Source organism: Eucalyptus grandis, chromosome 2, assembly GCF_016545825.1.
Source record: "Eucalyptus grandis isolate ANBG69807.140 chromosome 2, ASM1654582v1, whole genome shotgun sequence".
In the NCBI taxonomy this organism is placed as follows: Eukaryota; Viridiplantae; Streptophyta; class Magnoliopsida; order Myrtales; family Myrtaceae; genus Eucalyptus; species Eucalyptus grandis.
The window spans coordinates 31,741,084-31,761,128 of NC_052613.1; the positions used below are offsets into that span (position 1 = coordinate 31,741,084).

At 39.2% G+C, this 20,045-nt stretch overlaps 2 protein-coding genes across 8 annotated transcripts; both read right to left on the reverse strand.

Annotated features, from left to right (window-relative positions):
* Positions 1 to 2,847: 2,847 nt before the first annotated feature.
* On the reverse strand, positions 2,848 to 7,782 carry LOC108953840 (sugar transporter ERD6-like 5). The gene is made up of 18 exons (XM_039306602.1): positions 7,551 to 7,782; positions 5,970 to 6,032; positions 5,651 to 5,740; positions 5,500 to 5,559; positions 5,142 to 5,207; positions 4,982 to 5,047; positions 4,821 to 4,896; positions 4,669 to 4,733; positions 4,386 to 4,478; positions 4,215 to 4,295; positions 4,066 to 4,150; positions 3,945 to 3,988; positions 3,800 to 3,862; positions 3,654 to 3,713; positions 3,509 to 3,562; positions 3,343 to 3,402; positions 3,152 to 3,266; positions 2,848 to 3,062 (listed from the first exon to the last, which is right to left on the reverse strand). Exons 1-18 carry the CDS (start codon positions 7,728 to 7,730, stop codon positions 2,941 to 2,943), a joined length of 1,443 nt encoding a protein of 480 aa, XP_039162536.1. The 5' UTR covers positions 7,731 to 7,782; the 3' UTR covers positions 2,848 to 2,940.
* Positions 7,783 to 10,594: 2,812 nt separating this feature from the next.
* LOC120286261 (sugar transporter ERD6-like 10) lies at positions 10,595 to 18,548 on the reverse strand. Of its 7 annotated transcripts, none has more exons than XM_039306588.1 (18): positions 17,674 to 18,548; positions 15,518 to 15,580; positions 15,104 to 15,193; positions 14,957 to 15,016; positions 12,987 to 13,052; positions 12,848 to 12,913; positions 12,691 to 12,787; positions 12,533 to 12,597; positions 12,317 to 12,409; positions 12,132 to 12,212; positions 11,949 to 12,033; positions 11,838 to 11,881; positions 11,662 to 11,724; positions 11,516 to 11,575; positions 11,378 to 11,431; positions 11,227 to 11,286; positions 11,022 to 11,136; positions 10,595 to 10,883 (listed from the first exon to the last, which is right to left on the reverse strand). In XM_039306588.1, exons 2-18 carry the CDS (start codon positions 15,557 to 15,559, stop codon positions 10,753 to 10,755), a joined length of 1,272 nt encoding a protein of 423 aa, XP_039162522.1. In that variant the 5' UTR covers positions 15,560 to 15,580; positions 17,674 to 18,548; the 3' UTR covers positions 10,595 to 10,752. The 7 variants fall into 7 exon arrangements, 6 of the variants coding, with proteins under 6 accessions (XP_039162522.1, XP_039162520.1, XP_039162518.1 ...); XM_039306586.1 differs by lacking the exon at positions 17,674 to 18,548 and adding an exon at positions 16,975 to 17,167 and having other exon boundaries at positions 12,691 to 12,766; XM_039306584.1 differs by lacking the exon at positions 17,674 to 18,548 and adding an exon at positions 16,975 to 17,167.
* Positions 18,549 to 20,045: the final 1,497 nt, after the last annotated feature.

Consider the following 20,045-nt stretch of genomic DNA (forward strand, 5'->3'; position numbering starts at 1 on the left):
TAACCGAGATCTTGTAAAAAAAATAAATAAACAAAAACAATAAAGAGTACTAAAGATTTATATGGTTCAATCTGAATATCGATCCTTATATTCATGAAAAGAATCGGCAGTAAATTATCTACTAATAATTAAATCGCTCATAAGCTCGAATAATTTACACACCTAAATCTAAAATATTTATAAATAAATAATTCATTTGGATGTAAATTCATAGCATAATTACCAGGTATTTTTAGTTCTGTCCACGACCAAGCAAAAGATAAAGAATCTCAACTCACGGCTTTAAGGAGTTCAGTGTACAGCAGCTCCGTTTCCATTAGCTGGGCGTGCGGCTTCCTTCAACGAAGCCACTAGCGGCTACACTTCTCTCCGACGGAGTCCCGTCCCATTGTGCGGCTTCTATTCACTTCTCGTTGAAGGAGCCCACCTGCGGCCGGACTTGAAGAGAAAACAAGGACAACTAGGCTAAAATTTGTGACCAGCTGCCTTCATTTCCCTGTAAGGCGTCCTGGTCCCTACACCTGTGAGAGCGAGCATGCCAAGTGGCCTCATCGCGGGGATCAGGCCCGGAGGGTGTTTCCAAATTTTGGTTACAAAGCCCCGGCGGTTTATCATTACCCCATTTTACGTCTGGGGTTGACTCCGATAGACGGGATACTTAGGCTAGTGCCTCGCTGGAGGAGCCCACCATTTAATCAGTCATCGTGCCGCTACATATAGGAAGGTTATAGCCCAGGGCAAACCTAGGGTTTTCTTGTCTCTTTCTTTCAATTCGCTTGGCTCCACTTGCCTTTCTTTGTTTTTTTGGCACGGCCACAGGGTGAAAACAAGGGTGCCCCTTCTCTCAGTGGCTAAAGAACTTCTCGTTCTTCTTTGGGCGAATTAGAACTCAGATATTTATTCAACCGAGTCGGGTTTCGTAAATAGCTTAAACTCGAGACCTAAATTTAATATCAACACTCTTAGGTTTGACAGGATGCGAAACCGATGGCCATTCTGAGAGAACTGACATTCCAAACTTTCTGTCTTAACTAGGGATTATAGATTCGACGCCATTTTTCAACCTGTTTTATTAGTTTTGTGATTGAAACTGGTTACGCCTTGGAAGTACGTGGCATGCTGTTTCCACTAGACGCCTAGATCACCCTATTTGGTCTTGTATCGAGAGAGAACAAACGTTGCAAGATTGGCGTCAAGTCTGGCCCGAAACTGGATATTAAAATGGAGGTTTTAGGACATGATATTTAGAAACTGGATCAGGCGTTGGATATTCTTAACAATTTTAGTGCTGTGGAGATGTATTATAAAGATATGCATATGAAATATTTCATCGTGGAGATATTTATGTGCTAATATTGAGGAATTGCATTATTTCATTTATGCTCATCATCGTGAGATGATTGTATGAGATAAGACATGAGATATGTATACGTGCGTAGTCCAATCTTGTTTTGGGGCTTAATCACGGCCAACCTAATTTTCGAGGTTATCATAGCTAGTGTGATTTTCGGGGTATAACCATAACCAATATGATTTTTGAGACTTGTAACCCAAAGAAATGTGATTGTAGGGTTCATGACATTGGCAATTGAGCTTCAGCCTATGTGGACCACTATTGATTTACGTTGGTATATTTATTGATATTTATGCAGCATTGAATTATTGGACACTCGTTTGATGTGAATGCAACTATTTCTTAAAATTGCATTATAGAAGTGGTATTAGCTACTTGCTGAACTATGATTTTGCTCACTGCCTATTTACCTTCTCCAGATTTCGTGGCTAACAATTTGTGATTGTTACATTGCAAATGAGAGCATGCGTTTTTTTTTTTTTTTTTTTTTATTATTTGGGTCCGAATATGCAGGGAATTTTATTTTTGGATCTATCCTATCTTTAACTCTCCTCTATTTTTACTCTGCCTCCGTGCAATCAGTATGCAATTATACAAATTTAGGTGCTTAAAATTGAAATTATCGATATAAAATTCGGTCTGTGTAATTTATTGTCATTAATGGAATGCATTATGATGGACCTTTTCCTTTTTCTTTCCTCCCCGTCTCACATGGCATTAATACTGTTATAATATGTCTCGAGTTTGAGTCCGTGAACGAAACCGAACCCAAGATAAATTAAAGGAAAGTTGATATTTGGACTTCAAGTTGCTGATTTGTAGAGACCAAGCTATGAATTTATAGATTACGGAAATCAAATTTCGTATATATTGCACGTTCATAATAACAAGAAAAAGAGGAAAGTCCAAGTTGGACTTGTTGACCGACGCGTCCAACTTTCCTATTCTGATTTGAAGTTGGCTGCCATGCATATTATATCATATATATATATATGTTCTCTTTTTGCCGTAAGGTGGCGTGCGGTTGCCATAGGGTTGTTGAAGCGAGCAAAGCAACGTGGTTTTCACGCCGTGGCAAACGTGAAGATCTCTTGAAGCACCGTTTTCTAAGTGAGTGCTTGACGTGGGTTTCGTCATTGTTTTTCATTCGTGCAATTACATCCAAGAAGTTTAGTGTTTGTAGTCGATCAAATCTTGAGGTAAGATTTGCATGTAATTTCTTCGTGAGATTAAGAGATTATTTTCGAGGAATTTCGGGGCTAAACACTGCGTGCGTTATTGGGTGTAATTGGGGCTTGGGAAACACCGAGAGAGTGTTTGAGTGACTTGAATGTGTAATCTCCTTGTATCGCTTGATCTATAGTGAAATTCGCTGCTGCTCTCCCCGTGGACGTAGGTCTTTACGACTGAACCACCTAAATCTGGTATCCGATTTATTTTTCTTCTTCCGTCAATATTTTGTTCGATCGCTCGCCCTATCTCAACAAATACTGTGCAACAAATAGCCTCCTGTCAGCCTTCCTATCGATGCTGCTTCTGTTCAGCTCATACCATTTCTAATTCCAACAACCTGCGGCTCATAATCATCAAAGAAAATGGGCAAGTGATGCTTGCAGTTCTTCCAATGCTCGCCCCTTGGTCTCTGGCACTACCTTCATGGTGAATAAGACTGTAAGACCGCATACGCACGCGAATATGAAAAATGTCCCTGAAAGTAGAACAATCCACGTTAAGCATACACAAACGGACAGGAGAGAGGGCGGGGGAGGGGGGAGGAGAGAGAGAGAGAGAGAGTACCGGGTGCATTCCATTCGAACATGAAGTTAAAAGTGTAAGTCACAATCCAGGAACAGGACCAATTCACAAACGTCACCAGGCTCCCGGCTGATCCTTTAATGTTTACTGGGAATATCTACAGAGAACTTATTCACTGAGAATTGTCTTGTGATAAAGATTACCTAGTGCAAATTCAGACTGAAGCCATGTACCTCAGACATGATAACCCATGGTAATCCCCCCATGCCAAGTGAGTAAGCTATGGAATACGCCTAAACGAAATAGTCATCTGTCAGCAACCTTTGTCTGAACGAGCCATCGAGCAATGGTTTAAGATGAAAAGAGACGAGGAAAAAAGGCACTATTATAGAGACTTACAGTTATTGCTACATACACCAAAATTGGGGTCACTGCCTTCCAATGATGATGGTCCTGGTCCAGTAACAGAAAAAATAGGAGGAAACAATAAGGTCGCTTAAAAACATCGAGAACCTTGAGTAGGAATAGTTGTTGTTCATGAAACCTGAATGAAGAATGACAATCCTAGAAGAATGCAACTTAAGGACATTCCCGCCGAAGATATCTGCCAATAAAAAGTTTGGTTCAGGCTCAATATCTCAAAAAGTGGTCTCATTAAGGCGATTATAGAAAATTTATCATTGTCCTAACCATCAGAAGTGGTCGTCTTCCGGCTTTATCAGTCAATATTACACTAAGAGCTGTTGCTGGGATCTGCAAAACACGTGTAGAATCTTTAGAAAATGTGATGAAATAACAAAATTCGTGTTTCACTGCAATTCTTGATGTCTTGTACCTGGATAATTGCTATGCTTCTGGTACCAAAGGTACTTGAGAAGCCTGCCAAGATAAAAGATAAAGATGACCATGCCTTCATTATTCATAAGTTACTAAATGTATTTAGTATTTGATTTTACCAGCTGATTCAAATATGGAGCCTGTATAGGAGGCAAATGCATTACTCCCACCAAATTGTTGAAGCATCATCAGCCCGACTGCTATCTGTCAGTTACAAGATTAGGAAAATAATCGCAAGCAACTTGAATAATTTGGAGGGCATTCTCACCGTAAGTGGACGAGCATATCGTCTTTGGAACAAATGCAGAATTCCAGACTGGGACTGCCGTTCGAAGGTCTCTGTGTAGTCCTATAAGAAAAAGTGAAATGAGAGCACAACATTGCCAAAATATCAGATGCTTCCAAATTATAAGAAACAAATGCCAGATTGAGGTATTACTCTGATATCGGCTGCTTCCTGAGTAATATTAACACCTTTGCCTCTGAGTCTCTGTAATGTGACTTCAAGCCCCTCCTCTTGGTGGACTCTTACCTGCAAGTGACTATGTGCTAGTAATCTTCCTTACAACAAAAATGTATGGTTTTGGCTTTGTCATCCAGTTCTATGATTTTACACAATCAGCCAGTTCTTACAAGGGTAATCAACAGTACACCAATTGGATTGTTTTCCAGAGCTGCCATTAAAATGTTAATTCTATGCCTTAACTCCATTAACAACTTACCAGCCATCTAGGAGACTCTGGAACAAAGAACAAACCCACAATTTGTATGACACAAGGAATAACACCTGAAGATGAAATCACCAAGAATGACCCTCCGATATTTTCCCAACTTATTCGCCACATAACATAAAAGAAGGGAGCAGAAAAACTACTGATTAGAGCCAAGATGCGCCAGGAGACAATGGTTCCCAAAAAGTATATCAACGAAAAGCCACAGCATAACATGAACTGCAACAAAGGCCAAGTGTGTGTCAGTGAGCAACTGAATTGTCTCAACTCACATTCAATTTCTACATTGTCCAAACTTTTTGACCTGATTGAAGGTCGTGAATGCTCCCCGGACAGTTCTGGGTGTTATCTCTGTAATGTACACAGGTACCTGTTTGGAAACAAAGAAAATAATCAACAGCACATTGGCCACATCAACTTCTAGAAAATTTTAGGACAATAAGTCCGAATCTTCCTGCATATACCGCATAGCATATAATACCAATGCCAAGCCCGTTTAGCAATCTCCCAATATCCAGCCACCAAGCATTCTGCAGATTCAATGGATATATCATTAAGTGCTTATGCTCTATCTCACTGCCTAAACCATGACTTGATCATTCACAAAAATAGGATGTCACAAAAATTTTCCTTGTGTCTTAGCTGGAAGAAAATCAATTGCATGAACGTGATCCCTTAACCAGCTAGGCAGATAGTTTGAAGTGCAAAGTTCCACAATTGCAGTGAAAAAAAAAATCCTACAGGACTGGTATCTGAACGAACTCATCAAGTCATCAATGATGAAGAAAAAAATTCTGAAGAGGCAAGAGGAAGGGTAGGAACCTTGGCACATGCTATAGAAAGCCATCCGGCAGCGCAAACTATTTGAGAAAGCCACATTGCCTGCATCAAAAAGATATGAGCCTCACTGAAGATCTGTTGGGCTTTTCAATGAGCTTTTAGGGATGAAAGGAAGAGGTAGAGGTTCACTTACTCGTCTACGCCCAATCAAATCTGTTATCCTCCCATTTACCAGAGCTGCTATGAGGCCTCCAACTGTTAATATTGAACTGAAAAGCGAAAACTGCAACATAAAATGGGGAGAATATGAATACAAGATGTGTTCCACTTTCCATTTCTCCGTTTGGTGTCACTGATACAGATGTCACTTCCAGTTAGTCTACTAAGTCTCGTGCGTTTTATTTCAGTACAACAAATCTCATTTGACAGTATATTGATGGAAATAAATTAGTATAGCCGCCAATAGATGAACAATCCTAGAAATATAAGCATGAATGCTTAATAGGACTTGCCTCTGCTGTGGAGAGGCCTAAATCCTCCATTATGCCTGACTCAGTTGGTGAAGAATAACCGCTCTGCATTGCAAGAACAGGCCACCAGTTAATGGTACCTTCTACTTGGCAGCTACAAATCTTGTCAAGAAATGCAGCGAAAAGCACATTTCTGGAAAACAATCTACTTGGTATCAGCCAAGTGATCAAGAACACAACGTACAAGTGCTCCTGGAAAACAATTTACCAACTTTTAGACTCCCTTTATTTCATTAAAAATGAGTATTTAGATAAAGAAAAAATTTAAATGATCATTTGTATTACTTGAGATAATCAGTCAACAAAAAAAAATTCATTATCAACAATAACTCAAGTCTAAACATTTTTATGGATGATAAAAATATTTTTTGTTTATTCAATTTTGTAAGTAATAGGGATAATATCACAAACAGTCCCTAAACTTCCACTTAATGTGCAATTTCATCCCTAGACTTCTAATTTGTTCAATTTGGACCCTAAATTATCGATAAATATCCGATTTAATCTCGACTATTTGAAAATTGACCAATTTCGTCCCTGAGCTTTTGACTTGCTCAATTTAGTCCCTGAATTATTGACAAATGTTCCATCTAATCCTTCCGTTTGTTCAAACCATTAAGTGACGACGTGGAGCATTAATTGATGACATGGAACTCAGTTGGATTACTAGAATTATGAGTCAATATATATCTTTAAAAAGGAAAACAAATTAGGGTCGGCTAGAGATGAGAGCACTGATCACAAAAGCAAAGATAAGAAGTGGTTTCGTATCTTTTTTTTTGGACGGTGACCACAATTTGACCTATTTTAAAGGTAATTTCCATGTGGATTTTCCACATGTCCTTTTTTATTTTATATTTAAGAGACTAAAAGCCATGGAAGCTAATTTCGTTAACTTTAACTAACGGAAGGATGCAAAATTGGTCAATTTTCAAATAGTCAGGGACTAGATCGGACATTTATCAATAATTTAGGGACCAAATTGAACAAATTAAAAATCTAGGGATGAGATTGCACATTAAGTGGTAGTTCATGGACTAAATTGAGCAAATCGAAAACTCATTGATGAAATTGAACACTAGATTTGTAACATTTTCCCCAAGTGATACAAGCAATCATTTTTTATGAAATGTTTTTTAAATTATTCATTTTTCATGAAATAAACACAATTTTAGACACCACGGTAGCAAACACATTTCAACCGGAGTTGCAGACACAGAACTTGGTTGCTGCATCTTACTTACACCAAGGCTAACAAAGAAGCTCATATTTTCATAAAAACACAATGTTGACCAAAAATACAAGAGAACAGAAAAACTTTGACCAGGTTATGTGCTTCTTTCCTCTTATCTTTTCCTAACAAAATATTTCGGTTGAACTTGAAAGAAATCAAGACACCACCCTACTTGGCGATCATCTGGTACATCAAAAAAGGCGCCCTGACTGCCAAATTCACATCTAATTCAATACAGATGTGGGAAAAATAGAGCATCAAGAATAAATAAATAAATAAAATAGAGCTAGTGTCTTGGTGATCAATCTAAAAGATGATATAGTACTCACAGCACACCCAGTAACGAAAGAACCGCTAACGGCGACGAGAGTGCTAAAAATGACAAGAGGCGTGACTGCAGGATCACTTGAAGACGTGATGGAGCTGCCATGACTGCCATGGGCGGAGACTTCTTGGGGAAGCAGAGCACTTGTTGGCGATCCATCTTCTCCTAGCCTTCCTCTCTCCATATCTTTTGTTTAAAAGCTCTTCGAGTTTTCAAGACATGAAAATTGGCAAGAATGAGTCGTGAGTGAATGCAAGAATTGAGTGCCAAGAGAGGCAGAGATATAGAGTTCAAAGTAAAGGACTCTGTTGCATTAGAAGGTTTCTTCACTCCAAAGCTTCCTCGTATTTTATGTTCGCTTTCTAAGTTTTTTTTGAGTGATCATGCGAGTAGTTGCTCAAATCTGTAGTAGTTACAGCGGCGATTCACTCATTCATGGTCAATAGAAACTACACCAGACTGCTAGTGCTACCTATCCAAAAAAAATTTGGAGCATAACTAGAGACAAGAGATAGCACATAGGGTACTCTTAAAGAGTTTGAAATCAAAATCTTAGATAACAAGCATGCTGGGATACTTTATTACTTCCTCCCACTTGCAAATTTCACCGTAAATTGCACGATTCCCAGTATTTTCCCTTGACTAACAGAGCTACACAAGTCTGAGAGTTGATAAGATGGTAGCCATGTAACATCGTATGCTCGATAGGACTTAATGCTGCCGTAGAGAGCGAATCCTCCATTATGCCCGACTCGGCGGGTGATGAATAATCAGACGGCATTATACAGATGCGCCACCAGTTATGGTAACTTCGACTTGGTGGAGAATTACCTCATTAGAAGCTCCAGCCCAAATAGAGCAGTTGCCCAGGGGATCATCAAAAATAAGAGATTACGTCACTAGAAAGTGTTTTTGTCGTGAGTAATTTTTTTCCCCAAAATACAATTAAAAGTAGTGAAAAGTCAGAATTTAACCTCTCTTTGCCAAATTGAGTTTCCATGGCAAACATAATTGATCCTAGAGGAGCAACTTGAGTCTTTTCATATTGTCTGAATCATGACATCCTTATTCTTAAACAATCCAGGTCAACCTACTCCCTGGGTTCTATTAACCCATGTGATCCCCGAGATCACGCGAATAAAAAAAAAAATAGAAAAATGAAAGTTTGATCAATCACACGAGCAAAGAGGCAAACATTGACGGAGCACTTCGTTTCTTCCTTGTTCTTTCTATAGCGAAACATTCTTTTGAATTCAAAAGTAAACTCATGGATCTTGTTACTCTATTGAATTTCAGTACATGAATGATTAAGATAAGCGTATTAGAAGTCTTAAAATTTATCATGAAAGTGCAATCGAGCTATAAAACTTTCAAAAAGTGGAATCAACGAATTGACTTAATTAAACCAATTTGACAAGTTTTTGGACTTAATTGCACTTTGTAATAATTTTTAGGACTTAATTACATTTTTTAAAAAATTTAGGACTTAATTGTACTTTCGTAGTAAGTCTTGGGACTTCTAATGCACTTATCCCAATAATTAATTAATCTTTGATTAACCTTTCATTGTTCAAATTGAAATCGAAGATCCTGTCTTTGGTTTTTTAGTTTTAATTGAATTTTCAATTGACTTTGAGTCAAATTTGGGTTTTAATGCCAATTGATAGTCACAATCAATCCATATACTCCATGATCGATAAAATTTGCCTGTTTTATCCATTTAAGTATGGTCCAAATGATACTTAATTTGATGAGAAATCAAAATAGTTCAAGTTCCAACAAGTTGACGCTACATTGGTGAAATTATGACTTTATTGCATACGTTTCAATATGCTTAAGATTTAATTTTCACCTTTAAAATCTTTAAGGCTCGATTGCATTTTACACAAAATCGTAAGGATTTCTAGTCTAATTTTCTCAATTCCTATGCATCGCTGCCTGGGCCGTCACATCAAGCATCCCGTTTCGGGGGCGATACTCTCGTATGTCTCCCTCATTTCCGTGGCAGCAAACTCTGAGCGCTTCCTCGCCGAAGCGGGGCACTTGGCAGCCTTTGACAGGACGCGAACCCGACGGCCGGTTTGGGAGGACCGACCTTCCAGACTTTCTGTCCTAACTCGGGAGCGTGCATATTCAACGCGATTTCTCAACCTCTTTGATTAGTTTTGTGATTGGAACTGGTTACGCCTTCGAAGTATGTGGCGTGCTCTTTCCGTAGACGCCTAGATCACCCAATTTGGTCTTGTATCGAGAGAGAACGAACGTTGCAAGTTTGGCGTCAAGCCTGGCCCGAAACTGGATATGAAGATGTCTCATCATGGTGATATTTGTGTGATTAGTATTGAGAATATGCCTTACTTGTTTTATGCTCGTCGTCAATCTACGTGAGATGACTTTATGAAGGGCATAATCATAGCCGACGTGGTTTTCAGGGTCTTGTCACCTAGCAAAGTGCAACAAACACCATTTTTTTTTTGTTCTATCCTATCTCTAACTCTCCTCTCTGTTTTTCATACTTTTCCTTTACCTCTTTGCAAAGCACGGAGGTAAACCCATGGGGGATTGTTTGCGAAGATAATGATTGTTAATTTTTTTTATAACAATGTCAGGAACTTTGAAATTGTTTTGGTAGTGCATTTTGCCTTTTAGATATTCATGATATTGATTATAATTTTGCAATAAGATTTATATTAAAAAACTATTGTTCTATTAAGTTGAATTGTTTTAGAGCTTCATCCTTTTATGAATGGGTGTCATTTCTCCGTCCTCGAACCATAGAACGGAGTCTACGGACTGGGGTTTTACAGCGACTTTATGCGACTTTGGTCTGCAGAGCTCCAGAGGAAGATTTCATACGAGGTTAACTTTGGGAGCATACTTCATGCGTAATATCCAGAATACATAAGGGGACGTGACCGAGTATGTGATTAGATTCGCCAGGGAAGATGGATTTGTCCAGGTCGGCGAAACCTGGCCCGGACACTATCCGACAGTTAAATAGAAATAAAAGCTTGACTAGTAGTAGCTCGGTAAAATCAATCACTCAGCAAAAGAAAAAGGAGATCACAATGCTTTTGCTCTTCCTTTTACTTGTTGGCATTTCACAGTTTGCAATCAGGAACAAAATATTGATACTACAGAAGTCTTTTGACATCCCAATAGGCATAATTGCAATGTTGTTAAGACTTACAGGAGATCGCATTACTTTAACTCACTGCAGAAACATGAACAAGCGATGCTTGCACTTCTTCCAGTGTTTGCCCTTTGGTCTCTGGCACTAACTTCGCAGTAAACAGGATCGCTAAACCGCAAATGCCCGTGAATATGAAAAATGTTCCTGCCAAAAGCAAAGTCCAGATGCAAAACGACAATCAGATAATGCATCTAATTTATCAAGGTGCAGTCACATGCGCTTATGCTCCAAATTCTCAGTATCATACTACATAAACGAAGTCAACAGAGACAGAGAGCAGACCGGCCGCACTCCATTCGAACATGAAGTTGAAAGTGTAGCTCATGATCCAGGAACAGGACCAGTGGGCGAACGACACAATGCTTCCTGCTCTCCCTCTTACATTTACTGGGAATATCTTCATAATGTGGAATAAAAAGCAATCAATGGTCTATTGCTTTTAGTATTAATCATCATAAAATTCAATTAAAAAATTTAGAAATCACACCTCAGACATTAGAACCCATGGCAGTCCCGACATGCCAACTGAGAGAAATACAAAATATGCCTGGTTGCATTATTGGTCGATCAGCAACTTCAGCAAAACTCACCACACAGTTATAGACTAGGATTCACTAAGCTTTGGTGTGATGATTTACCAATACAGCCAGGAAAACCAAAATTGGAGTGGCATCCTTGCAAATGTGCAGATCCTGTAGAGAAGGGACAACAAAGTGAAAGAACAAAAAGCGAGTCAAAGTCATCAAGAACCTTAAGGCTAGTAGTAGCAGATTTACCTGCATGTAAAATGACAATCCTACTATTAAACAGCTCAAGCACATTCCAGCAGTAGAAACCTGCAAATCGAGATCAAGCTCAATTTCAACTTTGAGGTGATTGATTCCTTTTCCAACCCAAAAAAAGAGTGAGTTCTTTTCCTGACCATCAAAAGTGGTCGTCGTCCAGCTTTATCAGTCAAGATTACAGTAATTGCAAATGCTGGAATCTACAAAACATGTCAAACTATTTGTAAAAGCAACCTGGGGAATTCATATTTCACGATAATATTTCATAGTCGAGTATCTAGGAAATTCTTGCAAAGACAGAAAAACAGCTGACCACGACGATAGCCACGCTCCTGGTGCCAATGCTACTTGAAAAATCTGTCATGGACAAAAGTTTGTTGTGGTTATCTCTTCACACTTCCTGAAGTAGTAGAGAAGCCTTTACCAGCTGATTCAAAAATGGAGCTTGCATAGTACGAGAAAGCACCGGCTCCACCAAACTGTTGAAGCATCATCAGTCCAAGTCCAATCTAAGCTTTGAAAAGATTGGAAAATGTAAGTCCTCACTAGACAGCATTGCATATAGATGTGTGAATAAATTTTTGTATGTAGTTGAAGGAGAGCTCACTGTGAGTGAACGAGCATATCTTTTTTGAAACACATCTAGAAATCTTGAGTGAGATTGCCTTTCAAAAGTTTCTGTGTAGACCTGTGAGATTCATAGAAGTTGAGAATATGAGGCGCCAGAACTCATCTTTCCCTGAGGGAAAATATCAGCTGTTCCCTAGAGGACTGAAGGGATTGAGAATTTACCAAGATGTCAGCTGCTTCCTGGGAAATATCAGCGCTTTTGCCTCTGAGTCTCTGTAAGGCAGCTTCAAACTCCTGTTCTCGACCCACTTTTACCTGTAAATTCATTCACATAATACGTAGCTCTTGAAAGCATTGCGGTACAACTTTAAATTTGATTTCCTCACGTATCAGATTGCCACTTGTACAAAACTAGCGCAAAACCCTGAAGGAACTCACCAACCATCTAGGAGACTCTGGTATGAAGTATAAACTGAAAATTTGTATCACACAAGGAATTCCACCTGAAAAACGAAATACAAAAGGCGACCTTTTTCTTTTATTTTCTCAATTTTTTTTATCGGGAACAATTGTTAATAGAGAATCTCAGACACTACCGATCAGAGCCAAGGTGCGCCAGGAAACAATAGTTCCAACAAAGTATGCCAATGAAAAGCCACAGGCGCTCACGCACTGCATCTCAAGAAAAATAGGCTAAAAGGTGATGTATTGGCAGTATAAAGCAAGAAAATAATGGTCCGAGTTTATTCTTACTTGACTGAATGAAGTAAATGCTCCCCGAACATTTTTAGGTGTTATTTCCGCAATGTATACAGGTACCTGATTGGCAAAAGAGAGGTGATGATCATCTAGGTTCACATAAGTGTACCAGGAAGTCCAAAGTGTGCATTACCACATAGCTTGTGACCCCAACGCCAAATCCTACTAATGCTCTTCCAGCATCCAGCCACCAAACATTCTGCAAGGCGACATGTAGCGTACAATTAAGTGATGGTGAAAAATGTCGCAGCCGGTCAAATTCTGATGGAACTTCTCCGACCCTGGCGAGTGCTGCCTGCATTCTGCCTACCAGATCGCGATGAATTTAGACCCAAGAGACGGCAATGAGAGAACTGTATTTGGGCGCTGAAATCTGATGTAACCCCAAAGCATCAAATTTTTTATTTGGTTGGTTCTTCATAACAGTATTGCCACAAGGCATCTGCTTGCTCAGAAAGGCAGGAATGTGCAAGATGTGTGTCCCTTATGTGTTACTCAAGGTGGAGACAATATTTTATTTGCTAAGAGATTGTCCTTTCACTCAGAAATTATGGGATGAAATTGGAATGACCTCTTTCTATGGTTGGGAACTACAATAAGTTCTTAAGAGATTGGATTACAGATATAAGAACTAAAATTTGGTACAATAGGCCTAGTATCTCTTAGAGTACTGTTTTCTTAATTGTATTCTGAAGTCTTTGGATATATGGGAATGCTGTTGCTTTCAATCATAATTCTAAACTAACTCACTTGGCCTATTTTGTTTAGTTAAAGCGGGGCACATCTGCTGCAGAAAAGGCGAATCCCTCATGATACACTAGATCCAATATTGATAGAGTGAATAAATCTTTCATTTCTTGAAAGTTCTCGTGATTTAAAATGGTGGTGTAATGTGTATCCCCACTTGCTCCAGTCATAAAACAAATGAAACAAATGAAAAGTTCATATTTTTGTTCATGAATGAAATCTTATGGGAACTGTCCATATTCAGTTCATCTTTCAGAACCATATCACATCCAGGATTTGATGAAATAAGATAAACTGAGACAGTATTTTGTAAATATATAATTATCTTAAATATGTTAACAATTTCTGTATTTTCCAATTGCCTAGAAGGGACAAAAGAAACATCTTGTTTTTCCTTTAACAATATCTGATCTCTAACGGGCCTCTCGGTGGAATTTGAATGCAAATGAAGTTCTGACCATCTTTTAGAGAAAAAAAGAAAGAATGGGTCTTCTCGGATTCCCAAGAAATTCTATGATTTCTTCTGGAAGCATATGATTCTTCATCTCCTTCTCAGTTCCATGAAAGAAGTCCGGACCAGGATCGAAATGGGAAATTCCACGAGCTGACTGGTTCAAATTGAATTCTGATGGAGCGGTGGAGTGTACAGGAGTTGCTGAAATTGGTGGCATAACAAGGGATGATGAATGGAAATCGGTGAAGGGCTGTACTTGTTGCTTAGGAATAGATGTGACATGTCTAGAGATTGAATCTGAAGCCAGTAACGCGAAACATGCTTCGCAAAATACTAGTGTTGACATCCCTAACTTGAAGTCAATTTTGAATGAATGCGGGCACGTTTTAGCTGAATATGCAGCTGGTGAGAATTAAGCACGCATTCAGAGAAGCAAATCGTTGTGCGGACATGCTAGCATAGATGGGATGGACGGCATCCTACAGTACATTTACCTTCAACTGTATTCCTTCTGAATTAGAAACTCAAGTTGTATTGGATAAGCACAGAGCTTTATCCTTGGTGACTCAGACTGGGCGTTGGCCTTGATCTGCACTTTCTTATTTGGAGTATTTATGCAAGTATGTTTTAAAAAAATTGCACCCGCGAAAGGGGCATCAAGAAACTTCAAATTTTTCCTATCACTAACCAAATAGACATACTTCTATAACATACGAGAACACAATCATGTAACTGAACAACAGACACAGAAATCATTCTCTTCCCTGACCACACCGAACTCGGGAAGTTACCAGTAAATTCTCTTTAAGGCATTTCCTATTCCATTTGCTATAAGTGAAATACAATACACGTGTTTGGACACCTATGAGGAGGATTTGGAGAGGCAAGATAAAGCGAGGAACCTTGGTGAGTGCTATAGAAAGCCATCCAGCTGCGCAAAGTACTTGAGAAAGCCACATTGTCTGCATCACAAGATACAACAATAATAATTTTCTTGCTCCAGTGCAATTGTGATATTTTAGAAAGTTAATAGCTCACGGAATACTTACACGCTTTCGACCAATCACATCTGTCATGGTTCCATTTAGCAACGCTGCGACTAGTCCTCCAATTGTCAGCATCGAACCAAAAAGTGAATACTGCAGCATGAGGAAGATAGGGAAAAGATTTGTACAGAGAACCTGAACTGACACCGACTGCACTTATCCCTCAACGGTCCTCAGTACAAGATATGCTTTTAAAGCTTATCGATTAAGATACAGGATCAACGTTATAAGGTATGTTCAGGAACAAAATATAAAAAAAAAAAAAAATCGGATAACAATTAGAAGATTAGAATATAGATGATAGTTAACTCAAGTAAAACTCTGCAGCAACCATGCCATCCTGATCTCATTTCGGCAATAAGCTACGTACATCCAACCCGACAGATTCTTCATTCATGAGGAGGAAAGTAGACTTACTGCTGCTACCGAAAGTCCCAGATCCTCCATTATACCTGACATAGCTGGTGATGAATAACCCACCTGCACAGTAATTGCTTGCCATTGTCAAGGTGCCTTGGTGACTGCGAGTAACCTTGCAAGGAAATACAGCCTAAATTGAGGCAGCAAAATATGGTCAGAGAGATTGTGGAGTCAAATGGAGAGGCAGCCCAAACAACAGCTCCTAATTTCATGCTTTCTTCTCCTTGTTCCCTTTTTTCCTGATACTTCCCCAATAGTTGTAATAGTCCCAATCCCATGCGAGCAGGTTATTTCAAGAGCACCAAATTCCAAATTAATATAACTGTGAATGATTTTCTTTTTCCGGGGATAGGCCATATGATGAAGAACAAGCTAAACAAGTTGTATTTATCTTCTTCCCAAGAGATATTCGTGAATTGGAAAGAACCTATCAATATGACCTGTACTAGTCCAACAGAAAGCATCTCTGTGACGTTGAACAGATGAAACATAACAGAGAAAACAAAGACTTCATAAAGACAAGTGCTGGCTCATAAATTGCTATTGGAATGCATTGCATGGTTGGTGCAGCACACTCACAGCGCATCCTGTCACAAAAGACCCGCAAACAGCGACCAGTGTGCTAAATACGAGAAGAACGGTAACAGAAGAATCACTGGAAGATACAGAGTCGCTGTGACTGCCACAATTTGAGACTTCTTTGAGAAGCAGAGAGCCTGTTGAGAGCCCATCCTCTTCTTGACTCTCTCTCACCATGTCTCTCTATTTTTTCATGAATAAGAATTGCCAGAATTGAAGGAGACAAGAATGAATTTTGGATGGATATAAAGGAATCAAAGAAATGGACTATTGGGTGTGTGATATTATGATAGAGACTTCACATCGGAAAGTTTCGTAGTCAAATAAATAGACTTTTGAGCGTGTAATAGTATGACTTAACGCCAAAGAAATAGACTTCTGGGCGTGTAATAATATGACGGAGAAATTGCATCAGGAATTTTCTGGCTTATGGCCTCATGGTTAGAAAGATTGTGGAGTCAAATGGAGAGGCAGCCCAAACAACGGCTCCTAGTTTCATGCTTTATTTTCCTTGTTCCCTTTTTTCCTGAAACTTCCCCAGTAGTTGAAATAGTCCCAATCCCATGCGAACAGATTATTGCAAGAGCACCAAATTCCCAATTAATATAACTGTAAATGGTTTTCTTTTTTCTGGGGATAGGCCATATGATGAAGAACAAGCTAAACAAGTTGTATTTATCTTCTTGCCAAGAGATATTCATGAATTGGAAATAACCTATTAATATGACCTGTACTTTTACTGTAGTCCAACAGAAAGCATCTTTGCGACGTTGAACAGATGAAACATAACAGAGAAAACAAAGACTTCATAAAGACAAGTGATGGCTCATAAATTGCTATTGGAATGCATTGCATGGTTGGTGCAGCACACTCACAGCGCATCCTGTCACAAAAGACCCGCAAACAGCGACCAGTGTGCTAAATCCGAGAAGAGCCGTAACAGAAGAATCACTGGAAGACATAGAGTCGCCGTGACTGCCACAATTTGAGACTTCTTTGAGAAGCGCAGAGCCTGTTGAGAGCCCATCCTCTTCTAGACTGTCCCTCACCATGTCTCTCTATTTTTTCATGAATAAGAATTGCCAGAATTGAAGGAGACAAGAATGAATCTTCATGGATTTTAAGGAATCAAGGAAATTGGGCATGCGATATTATGATAGAGACTTCGCACCAGAAATTTTTGTAGTCAAATAAATGGACTTTTGAGCCTGTAACGGTATGACTTAAAGCCAAAGAAATAGACTACTGGGCGTGCAATAGTTTGACGGAGATTATGCATCAGGAATTTTCTGGCTTAAGGCCTCATGGTTATTGAATGTTCCATTTATAATTTTGTTCTTTGCTGAAAAACATGAATGATTGCTTTGGATTATTTCCAAATACTAGTCGCAATATGTTTATGGATTTGTCTCTCTAGGATATTGAACTGAATCAACCTGCTACATGTTCAGAACATTGTAGAGAATAGCAGATTCATCGTTACTATTGTCCTAGTGTGTGTATACTGTTAATAAAAAGATAGGACAATCATCAGTCAAAACAATCCCTTCGTCTGAGTAGCAATTTAAGACTACTTTTGAACCACTACGCCTTCAGCTACTGGCTACTGGGCATCTCTCTTGATGTGTGAGAGCCAGGTCGCAAGTTCGAATCTCATCTCAGAATTCGGGAAAAGGGAGAAAAAGAAACAAGGCAAAATGAGTATATCAGTACTTATAGCTCTAAACATCTAGAAGAGAACTACTGTTGGGATTGATTGTAAAAATCTATTAACGTGTAAAAGCAACATGACATTTCAGGGCCAATTCTATGGCACAATTTTGATGATCCATATAAGAAGATACAGACTGATTGTCCATGGTCAATAAAAAAATATATATTTACGACGGTAACTTATAAAAGCATTGGTAAAAATGAGGTGGCTAGTGTAACTGTTTACCTAATAATGTATCAGTAAGTTACCAACAAAAAAATAAATTTACTAATATCTAGTTAATCGAAAATTACCACTTTCATTCGACTTGTACTAATGTCTGCCAATTTTTTGCTGTATTATTGGTATGCAGTTATTCAAATAGAATTAAAATTGAGATTTACGATATACAATTTGGTCTGCGTAATTTACCGACATTAATGACATGTACTACAATGGAACTTCTCTCTGTCAGTCTTGCTGTCAGTGCTGCCTGTGTTTGGCTCATACCAAATCATTGAAGAAAATTAGCAAGTGATGCTTGCAGTTCTTCTAATGCTCGCCCCTTGGTCTCTGGCACTATCTTGAATAACTGCATACCAATAATACAGCAGAAAATTGAGAGCCCAATTTGAGACTTCTTTGAGAAGCAGAGAGCCTGCTGAGAGCCCATCCTCTTCTAGACTCTCTCTCACCATGTCTCTCTATTTTTCATGAATAAGAATTGCCAGAATTGAAGGAGACAAGAATGAATCTTCGATGGATATAAAGGAATCAAAGAAATGGACTATTGGGTGTGTGATATTATGATAGAGACTTCACATCGGAAAGTTTTGTAGTCAAATAAATAGACTTTTGAGCGTGTAATAGTATGACTTAACGCCAAAGAAATAGAATTTTGGGCGTGTAATAGTATGACGGAGACATTGCATCAGGATTTTCTGGATTACGGCCTCATGGTCATTGAACGTTCCATTTATAAGTTTATTCTTTGCTGTAAAACATGAATGATTACCTTGGGTTATTTTCAAATACTAGTCGCAATATGTTTATGGATTTGTCTCTCTAGGATATTGAACTGAATCAACCTGCTACACGTTCGGAAGATCTGTAAAGAATAGCAGACTTATTGTTACTTTTGCCCTAGTGTCTGTATAACTGTTAATAAAAAGATAGGACAATCATCGGTCAAAAGAATCCCTTCGTCTGAGTGACAGCAATTTAAGACTACTTTTGAACCATTACGCCTTTGGCTACTGGCTACTGGGCATCTCTCTTGATGTGTGAGTGCCAGGTCCCAGGTCCGATTCTCATCTCAGAATTCGGGAAAAGGGGGAAAAAGAAACAAAGCAAAACGAGTATACCAGTACTTATAGCTATAAACATCTAGAAGAGTACTGTTAGGATTGATTGTAAAAATCTATTGATGTGTAAAAGCAACATGACATTTCAGGGGCAATTCTATAGCACAATTTTGATGATCCATATAAGAAGTTACAGACTAAGGGCGCGTTTGGTAACATTTCGTTTTAAAAATTGTTTCAAAAAAGAAATAGAAAAAAGTGTTTGTTCTGGAGAACAATTTTTTAACAAAAAACGCATTTAGTAAACTTATTAGGGAATAAAAATGAACAGAAATACGTTTGTTAAATCTGTATAATTTTTTATTTCTTTTAATTTTTTCATATTTTAATTTTAATTTTTCTATTTTCTTTCTTATTTTTCTTATTTTCTTATTTATTTTTCCTTTTTTTCTTTTTTTTCTTTTCCTTTTTTCTTTTTTTCTTCTTTTGGCCGGTCGCTCTTCCTCCCCGACGTCTCCTCGCACGACCGTGCCCCAAAGCACGCCCGCGCCGGCGGCCGAGCCGACGGTGACCCAAAGCCACACCGTTGTCTCCCTCCACCGCATCGGCAACCGCGCTCAACGCTTCCTCGCCGCCACCGTACCGACCGTTCGTCGGAGTAGCCACCGCACCCCGCACACCGCGACGCCGAACCCGCGCCCGACGACGTCACCAACCTCTGCGTCCCCAAATCCGCCGCCCGCCGCTCCGTGTTCTCCCCTCGCGACACCAAACCTCCACCCAAAGCCTCCGCCGACGACCCAACGACGCCGAAGGCCCAAAGACCGCCCCTCCACCTCACACCCGAGCGACGCATCTGCAGGTCTCGAGCCTCCGTTCGCCACCGCCGCATCAAATCTCATCGCGCTGTGACCCACGACTTCGAGATCTGCTCGATCGTCAACCCCGC